We start from the raw sequence: 10,191 nt of genomic DNA, 5'->3' as shown, positions 1-10,191 counted from the left end.
TAAATGTTTCTTTAAGAAAGTAACCTAAAAGAGTAGATTAGAGTTAAAGAAAAGATAAAACGTATTAAGAATGTTCTGAAACAGGAGTGAACAGTTAATTACAATAGAGAAATGAATGATAAGTTTTGTACCTTATCACTAAGAGACACATCACTACTAAAAACCAAACAAAAGTATAATTATTAAAACTTTTATATAGAGATAGTTAGTAGTTAAATATGTGGCCCGGCAACACAAAAACAAGCTAGAATGTAACTTTTCAAAATTGAACGTGGATTATAACTGTATTCTTTAATAAATTATCAACAAATTATTCTGATAAGTCCATTGGAGGGGCCACAAGCTGTACTCAAAGTACCTAAAATTGATCGTCATAATAAGTCCCTTAAATCAAAGTAAGCTTCCAAACTATTCTTGTATATAACTCATCCCTCAAATTTGAACAAAAAAACCTATAATTTACTCAAATATGTCTATGAGATATTGGCCTCTACGAGATCTATTCAAAAAGAAACCAGTATTTTTCTAATTACGAATTCAATTTTCATTTATTTTATGTAGATACACATGTCTACGAACTTTGCATCGATAATTTGTTTTCAACAGATAGCAAGTTTAGACGTCTTTGGTGTGCTCTGTGGTTCTCTACTATTAAAAAATTTGGAAATGAAAAATCAATTTAAGGGAAAAATTTTCAAAGATCTTTGTAAAATGCTACATTTTGAAAAATAATCAATCTTTCAAAAGTTTTTACTGATTTTTCCCCATGTATTTTAATAGTAGAATACCACAGTGCTCACCAAAGACGTCTATCCTTTATATCTGTTGAAAACAAACTATCTATGCGAAATGGCTGATACTGCCAATATACGTCGAGGACATGTGTACAAACATAACTGTGAATTTAATTTGAGAATCGAATTTAAAATGAGAAAGTAACGCTTTTTTTTTGTCAGAGTCGTATGTACTAAGTATATATAAAGTAAAGATAAGATTTTTGTTCTAAGATTGTATTTATGTTGATTCACTACTTGTTATGTATACATATATTTTGTATCACTAGTTCTAGTTTCAGGTGTCAACTAAATATATATAAATAAAACATGTAAAAGTTTTAAGTAATGGTCTAAAAGGACAAATTTATGTCTTTTTTTCTCTTTTATTCATAGATACTTTACAGATGCAACTTTTCTTCACGATATAATAATAAGTATCTGGTTTTTTATTACAAAATGTATAATTATAATAATATAGCAATTATAATGCGAGCAATAATAATAATAATAATAAAGATGGCTCCAAAGACACAAGTGATGACCTTTGGACGATAAAACAAAAAAAAAAGGATAACAGATAATAATTTCCCCAAATTTTTGAGAAAAAACAAAAATATAGATAAACAGTTACAAACTTGTATACGAATGCGAAAAAGATTATTTTTTGTTCGTTATGTGATCTTGTGTTAGGTTTTTTTTTTGTTGTGAAATATATATTATATATCATAATAAATATATATTTAATTTGTTAATTAGTTTTTTTTTAATTTCGTTGATATTGTTTTTGGTTGTTACACCTCACTTCCATCGACTCCCTCATCTTGAAAAACGGGGCGAGAGTTCGATTTTTTGGGCTTAGGTGGAGGAACGGGTTTCACTTTAGGTTTTGGTAGAGTAGGAGGTGGTGGATCCTTCTTCAAGGATGAGGAAGAATTAGATGATGATTGACTAGGTGACTCGTTGTTGACTTCATTGCTGTTATTGCGCCCACCGCCATCACTACTATCCTTTGGAGGCGGTACCGCTTTACCAAAAGGCTCACAATAGCTACTTAATGACTCTTCTAATAAAGTCGTTTCACTACTCGCAGAGGACCCTAGAGCCGGAATATGATTTCCGCCGTTACTACTCCCACTGCTGTTGTTTAGTACGGGTGGAGAAATTTGCTGACGAGTCTGTAAAAGATCACCATTCACGATATAAGATTGATGCCTGTTAACACTACTGTCTTTTTTATCAGCTGGTGTAGAAGCTATCACTTCTCCAATGTGGATCGAAGGTGAGGGGGATATTATTGAGGGAAGACCTGATTTGATCTCTGGATTGTTCTTTGGAGTTGGAGGACATTCAGCTAACTCCTCAATAGGAGCATAATATGGAGGTAGAGTGTAACGTGGATTGGGGCTAGCGCGATTGGGAGCCACAAGGACCTTGTTTCCTTTAGGAGTATTGAGTGTATTATTATTGTTGTTGCTGCAGTTATTGGTGAAAGATTTGTTTAGTGAAAGTCGAGAGGATCCATCTGCAGAGGTACGGGGTCCTACACCGTCATAAATGGGCTCTCGATAAAGAGAGCCATTGACTGGTGTAGGAGTTCTTCGATGACGATCAATCGTCATAGTGTTATAACCCGGTGGTGGGACGGGATAGCTAGAATTTGAACCCACTGACGATGCTACGGATCCTCGAGGCCGCCGAGGGAGCGTAACGTAGCCGGGTCTTGTTGTAGGGCCTACAGAAACAAGTGATACGGGTGAGTGGTCACAAGATGTTGGTGTCCTATATCGATGAGGAAGTGTACCAGAGCGCACAAAAGGACCTGAAGAGTTATTTGCCACTAATGTTGCTGGATTTAGAGGTAGTCCAACATGATGATGATGATGATGGTGATGATTTAAGACAAGACGAGAGTTATCTGGTACTGTAGATCCTGACTCGGTTGGAGATGCTGAGGCTCTACAACGATTGGGAATGTCTAGTAGATCTGGAAACTGATCGGGATCTACACAAGCAGAGTTGTAAGACGCTCGACTACCATTGTTATTATCCGAAGAAGAACCGGAAGACCTCATTTCGGTCATTTCAACATCATATTTATCTCCGTAGCGGATATGATGATGGGGATGAATATGATGATAATGAGGATCGATTTGTGGTAATCCGATGTAGTCTCCGACGCGCGGAGGCTTAGGAATAGGATTTGAAGGCGTTACAACAGTCATTGTGCTATTTGAGTTGGGAAGTAACATTTGACGAGATTCAGAGTTTTTGACATCTAAAGTACCGTTTGTGCCGGTGTGACGCTTTTTACTGTCGTCTCCTTTTCGTTTTTTTCTACAAAAACAACAGCAAACAACAACTAGAACAAGGATGAGGAAGGCTAGGCCAGCAGCAGTGGCCCCAATAATTATAGTAAGCTCCTCGGGTCCAAATATACCCAAATGACCAGGGTCATCAAATGTGAGTCGCGTAACTTGTTCCATAACCCCTCCGTTATTTTCAGCCACACAGGTATATTCACCCAAGTCGTCAAAATTTGGTTTGGTAATAGTGAGATTATACCAACGAGAATGAAGTCCATACGGAGACTCCCTGATAACATACATTTGTTCACTTATAGCCGTGGGTCTCGTATTGTTGTTGACAATACGCCCATTTACAACCCACCTCGCTTGAGGGGCAGGACTTCCTGTAATGAGACAACTGAGAGAAGCATTCATCCCTGGGGAAGAATACACACTGGGGAATGGAATGTCAATGGAAGGCTTGCAGGCAAAATCCTCATGATGAATTTCATTCCACTTTTTGTTATGAAGTCTCTCAGGCTCAGCACATGCATTGGCTCTTGAATTTAGGTTTTTATCCATGATATAATCTCGAAAGCTCTTGAGATTGCAGTCACAACTCCAGGGATTGTTATAGAGGGTGAGAGTAGCAAGTCTTGTGAGAGGCAAGAATACTTCTTTTGGCATCACACGAAGGAGATTATCATTGAGAGAAATGGATTCGACTGCCCCAGTCTCTAAATTCTTGAAGGCTCGGCGATCTATGGTCGTGATTTGACATTTACTTAGATCCAGATACTTGAGGCGGTGCATGGGTGGGAATTGATATGCCATCAGAGTCCTCAGAGGATTCCTAGATAATTTCAGAATTTTGAGATGATCATTGCCATCAAATGTTTTTGGATATATTTTGGAGATGTTGTTGTGGGAAATATCCAATTCCCCTAGGATTTTGAGATCCCTGAATGCATTTTCATTCACTTCTTGGATACCGCAGTTATTGAGGGAGATCCGTTGAAGATTCACAAGATTCCTCTTTTTAAAAGCATCTTTTTCAAGAGAGGATATGGGATTTCCATCCATGATTAGTGCTTGGATCTCTGAAGAGAGTCCTGAAGGGATAGAGGAAAACCCTCCATTGGAACAGTCTGCTCGTCTCTTCCCGCCTGACCATTTGCAGTGACATCCTGGAACACAGGCCCTAGCGAGGTCAAGAGCTGCATCGCATATTTTTACATGCTCGAGGAAGATAAAGCACAGAATGAAAATGAGAACCAAATACTTGGAAGATGGATTATGCATCTTACATCGAATTTCAGTTCTTTCACACAGCACACACTTCTCCCAGTAGTTTTCGTCTCATTCTATGAACACAAAGTCAAGTCACACATTCACAAAATAGGGAGAGAGAGAGAGAGAGGACTAGCAAACACTTTAGTTATATATAGATCCGGCTTTAGTAGTAAGTAGTAGTCAAGGAAAGTGTGAGTTGTGAGAATCCCCTCCGCACAAACCTACAGAACTCTTCAGCACCAACTAACTCCTTTGCAAACTTCTTCTTGTTCTCCCTTCTCCTGTGTGTTCTGTTTTTTTCCGTTTCTAGAGGAAAACGCGCGCTCGCTTCTTCAGGTGAAACACAGTGAGTTCAACTCATGTAACGCGCTCCTCCACTCTTCGGGCAGCACAATAAACACTCACCTGAAAAAGAGACCAAATTCATATTTACTTAAGTTTATATATATGCACACACAGTAGAGCAACTTTACATTACAGGCACTACTTTATTCTTCTACTTTTTTTAGAGGGAGAAAAAAACAAAGTTATTTTGTTTCAAAGAAGCGTTACTGTCGTCAAGTCATTGTACTTTTATCACTATTAATAATTAGTAATTACATATCAAATCATAACTAAGTAAAAAAAGGACAACGCGATTACAAACACAGATCATTCAGGAAAAGACTAAGGGATGCGATGACTGAATAATGATACACTCACAACATCAATTCCCTGATTTCTACGAAAAATGAATGGAGTTCTAGAAGGGACTTCCCTCCATGACTTAAATGATTCACACCTAGACGCAACTTCCGTTAGGTGCCTGTCGCTGATTCATTCTGATACACATTACTAGTTTTATATATTAATATAATACATTAAAACTCTTGTTTGTAATCGTTTTGAATTTTCCCGCTCTCTTTTCTCTCTGTAATGAAATACAATACAATATTGAACTTGATAAAAATGCTAATGAGAAGAGAGAGAGAAAACGAAAAAACTAACATTTAACAACTAACATAATATATTAGGTAGGCTATAAAAGATATATAATATCAAACTATGAACTTCAAACCGGTTATTTTATAGTAATTCAAAGAAAAGGAAAACCCAGCGTCCTGAACACTTTTTTTCCATCATACATAAATGCAAGTTTTAGTAGAGGATGTAAACTACAAAAAGGAGGGCAACAGAGCATAATAATGGACGGACCTCAATTGAAAAATGCATCTGCTGCTCATTTTATACATTTTTTATTATTATTATTCCTTCCCAAATGCATTTCAACACCACTACTACCGGCTGTCCTAACGACAATGGTGGATGAAATTGTTGTTGTCAGGCATTCTCTCTCTCTCTCTCTCTTCTTTTCATTTATTTTTTCCTTCCCTTTATTTTCATATAGTTTCCTACCATTTATACCTCTGGGCTCAGATACGATTGCAACAGAAAAATGGAAACCCACCAAATGGAGAAGCGCCATCTAACCAAATAAATATTACTCATTATTATAATACATAAAAACGTGGGTATAGGGCGTGGAAAATATTTTGATTGCTTTCTATGATTATAATAATATTAATCCAATTAAACAAAATTGATACATTTAAATACAAAAAAAATAAAGTACTAAAAAGTAACGCCTCCCTCTGAATCATCCATCAGAGTCGAACCAGACATATTTTTTAATATAAAGTCATTCTACTCATTAAAATCATAATTTTAACTTCTATGAAATTAAAAATATATACTAGGTTATATAATTTCCAAAATGTTGATATCGCAACCTACATATCTCTTAAGGAAGTCTCCTCGTCATATGTAAAAGAAATGCCCCATGGAAATGTACTTTGCTAAATGATGTCGCCATCAATCAATATAAACCATCAAGGATCTAATGTTTAGAAGAATAATAAATACTTTCATCAGCCCTAATTGAAAAATAATGACAAACTGTTCTCCAATATAAGGGTACTAAAGTTTTACCAGACTAATAAACTGAGGTACCTCACTACTAGTATTAAGACCCAGTCCGAGACCAATATTTTTTGGGTTCGATCTTAACTTATTTTTTCTAAGCCGATTTGAACCCATATTTCGCTCCTGGTCAATATCAGACCTTAGACCGATTTTCACGGTCTCAATCTATGGGGAGGTTCTCTCTTATCCTGAATTATGAGTTGTACAAATATGATTTATGCAACATATTTAACTTCATATGACGCTCTTGTAGGTCGATGTTCACGATTTCGAAATACACATGACGTCATCAACCATTCGTCTATAGAAACGGTCCAAAACTAATTTTAAAGGAGACCAAAAATTTTCTTTTGGACCGATCTAGATGGAGTTTTTCTTGGAAACCCAATAAGAACCAAATTAAAAATCATACTGGTCTCGGACCGAAACCCAACACTACTTACTGCTATAATATTAGAAAAAATGATTTCATGTAGAGAGCGCTTTTAAATTTGGGACGTTTTTCAAGAACGATAATAGGGATGCGTCGTAGAGGGGGAAACCGATTTTAAGTCTTAAATTACGGTCCGATATAACCCTACAAAATACCCTACGAAAAGGATTGGCTAAATGTTTCTAATGGAGCAAAAACGTTATTTTATATTTGTTCTTTTAATATTAAATTTATGTAAGCATTTACCACAAAGTAATCTCATAAAGTTGATGCAAAAAACGTAAATATAAAACATTAAAAAAATAAAATACATGCAACAAATTAATTATTTGTGAAATTATTACGAGACCTTAAAAAAATGTTTAGTATGTATTTATTGTGGTGGGTAACATGAACCACACGAATCCTCCAATAGAGGTCGTGATCCTCTACTTTTATTTCTTATTCTCCTTTTTTCAACATATTCAACATCGAGTTTCTAACGAATAAGTAATTAAAGGCAAGATTCAATTCTATGTATAATAAAGATCTAAATCGAATCGTGTGTGTCTGTGTTTCCCCCTTTCATTATCAACCCTAATTCTCAGGTAGCAAAAAAAAAATCCATGGTTGCTCATCATCCACCAAGAGGAGCCAACGATAACTGAGGGGAGTCCAGATATTTTTATATAGACTTACTCGTAATATATAATTATTAAAAGGGTTGTAAATCGTAAGCATTTATAGTATCCTAAAAACCCCTCGGAAAATTAACCAGGCAACACTGACGATTTGAATAATGTTTAAGAAAAAAACAGCTTAGATGTTAATACGTGTCATTAGATTAGCTACAAGCAGCTGTGAGAGAAAGGAAGTCAACACAAGAAATAATCATGTATTATGGCCTGGGGGCGCTGATATAGCACAAGTTCAAATGAACTGATTTACAACACTAAGTATTATACTTATCCAGAAGAGAGAGCTTTAATAAGACTCGAATCCAATAACTACATATATATAGTTATATACATATTAAGTTATTTTCTTTTCCCCTAATCAAATTACAGATGTGTTTATAGTCCCCACCTCCCATGAAGAATAATTTTATATGAAACGATAGTGATTACTTGTAATAATATTACTTAATATTGTGCATCTGAGAAAAAAAAAGAAATGACCAAGAATTATGATTTACTGTGAGCGAGACCTAGAGCAAGTCAAAATGTGTGAGGCCCTTTTCTTTTTTTAAATTTGATTTCGAATTTTGCTTTTTGGTTAATATTCTAACCCTGCCCTAATGTCAATATATTTTTTCATATAGCCTTTTTTTAGAAAAAAAAATATTTTTTTCTTTTCAAAATGACTATTTGATTAATAAAACATTTACGTTTTCAGATCTACTAAAAATGATGGCATCTTATGACATCAATTCAGCTGATTTTATCAGAAATAACCATAGCACGTCGTTACCTTCATCATATAATGTCATATGGCATTCATATGAAGAGAAACAGAAAAATGGACCCAAGCCCAGTTGATAGTTGGGCAATTATGGGCCAATTCTTCCTAACTATGGAGTTATTATTCATTAACTGTTTCTACAATAATGTAATTGTGACTTTTTTTTTGACAAATAGTCTTGAATTACAAGCTTTGGTTCAAGAACGAATGTAACTCGTATGTCAAGTTACATATTTAAACTCTGAGTATAAATTTGTATTATAATTTCAACGTCAGCTAAAGGAAATAAATTGATTAAACTTTTAATTGTACCATCAGACGTCAATCAGAGTTGAATACTATTTCTCTAGTTGAAATTGCCGATTATTAATGTAAAAAGAAAACAAATGTGACGTCATATTATATATATTTTGTGTAATTCCTTGTTGATTCGGTTCATTTCAGTCCAGTCTTAAGACTGTCAGTACTAGAACTGATTAAAAGAAGAAAAAATAAATTTGAATGACGTCATCAAGGACCAAACTTTACAAGTTTTAAAGACTGATATGCAGGACTGAACTGGACATGACTGCAGTCTCAGTCCTAAATATGGACTGAACCACCATTAATTATACCCCTTTTGATACCTTTGCTCAATCATTCAAATATCTTGGGGTCTATAAGAATTTCTTTCTGCATGGGAATAACTTTCAGTTATGTCCAGAGACAATTCAATTTAAGAAGAAACGACTCTGTCATTAAATATGTGAGAAACGTTATTATATATCTATCTATTCACTCTTAGTGTAATGGCAAAAAAATAATGAATATGAAATAAAAAGATTATATTTAGATACAACTGGAGTACGAATAAAAATTTTCAAATGAAAAATTACCAATTGCATCGCCACCTAATTTTTTGCTACTATCACACAGCATACTCCATTTCTCACCATACATAATGTATAACGACGAGTTTGGCACTCAGCCCATGCTGCCGTGATTTTTGGAGAGTCTGATCTATATATTTATTTATCTTGTACCATCAATTTACATTGATTAATAGCGTTTTGAGCACCAGAACGATAATAAACTTTATATCACGAGTAAAAGATTACATCCTTACACTAAAGGAAATTTGAAATAAGTGACGAACGTGTGAAATGAAACTTTTTCTACACATTATAAAAGCTGATTTGAGACAGCACCTTCACTATTATGACTCTTCCATCTATATATGTACAATAAACTGTACTGTTTTTCGATTAATAGGGATAAATTTTGATTTGTTCTATTTCAATAAACAGGGAAACATCAAATCATTGAGTACATAAATCAAGCACCACTTAAATTATTAAAAACAATTGCACAATATTTTTAAATAAAAAACATAATACTGAAATGTACAAAAGTACATTTTTTACACAATGTATCATCTTTTGGAACGGGGGGGTGCAAGAGGTCTAAAAATGGACAATTTTGAGTCAAATATCTTTTTTTAAAGGTAAAATGTAATGTCTCTGGCCAAAAATGGCCTGAGAGACTGTAAACTTTCCCAAAGTCTGGTTTTTATTGTTTTCTGGCAGAAAAGGCCTTTGTACAGAGGGACAGAAATATTAACCCGAAAACAGGCCAGTCTAATGGACATACATGTGGGTCTCTTGGTATACCCTACAATATTTGGTCTTCTCAGTAGTTGCAAGCACCACTGTCATAGAGTAACGTAGATGTAACATAATAAAGAAGAGGGTTTTAGAATACAGACCTTGCAATCAAAGAGAGCATTGAATGAAATCATACTTTGAAGGGAACATTCCTTCATGCAAACCAGGGAGTCAGGTATCGTTTCCCATTGGATGGATCTGCCTCAATAAACAATAAAAGGTGTCTAAAAATGCAACAATCTCTTTGCATACTTCAGCTAACAGAAGGGGTGAAATATTATAATTGACATCATATTTGGGGATCATAGTTATTAAATAAAATGGATAAGAAAATATAATAAAATATTAAAGACACTTAA

At 34.7% G+C, this 10,191-nt stretch overlaps 1 protein-coding gene and 1 long non-coding RNA gene across 3 annotated transcripts in view; one reads left to right on the top strand and one right to left on the bottom strand.

Moving 5' to 3' along the window:
• Nucleotides 1-1,112: 1,112 nt before the first annotated feature.
• LOC121117056 (uncharacterized) overlaps nt 1,113-10,191 on the bottom strand; it is a 38,749-nt gene continuing 29,670 nt past the window's right edge. For both annotated transcript variants that reach the window (XM_071888403.1, XM_040711355.2), the window contains one exon: nt 1,113-4,759. In XM_071888403.1, coding sequence (XP_071744504.1) covers nt 1,568-4,363 — 2,796 coding nt within the window. In that variant the 5' untranslated portion in view covers nt 4,364-4,759 and the 3' untranslated portion in view covers nt 1,113-1,567. The remainder of the gene's footprint in view (nt 4,760-10,191) is intronic.
• On the top strand, nt 4,759-8,506 carry LOC139905380 (uncharacterized). The gene is made up of 2 exons (XR_011780057.1): nt 4,759-5,673; nt 5,742-8,506. It is a non-coding gene; the product is annotated as an uncharacterized lncRNA (long non-coding RNA).

The sequence above is a fragment of the Lepeophtheirus salmonis genome, chromosome 5, assembly GCF_016086655.4.
Source record: "Lepeophtheirus salmonis chromosome 5, UVic_Lsal_1.4, whole genome shotgun sequence".
Taxonomy (NCBI): Eukaryota; Metazoa; Arthropoda; class Copepoda; order Siphonostomatoida; family Caligidae; genus Lepeophtheirus; species Lepeophtheirus salmonis.
Note: the sequence above shows the minus strand (reverse complement) of the source record. Positions and strands in the feature narration are given on the sequence as shown.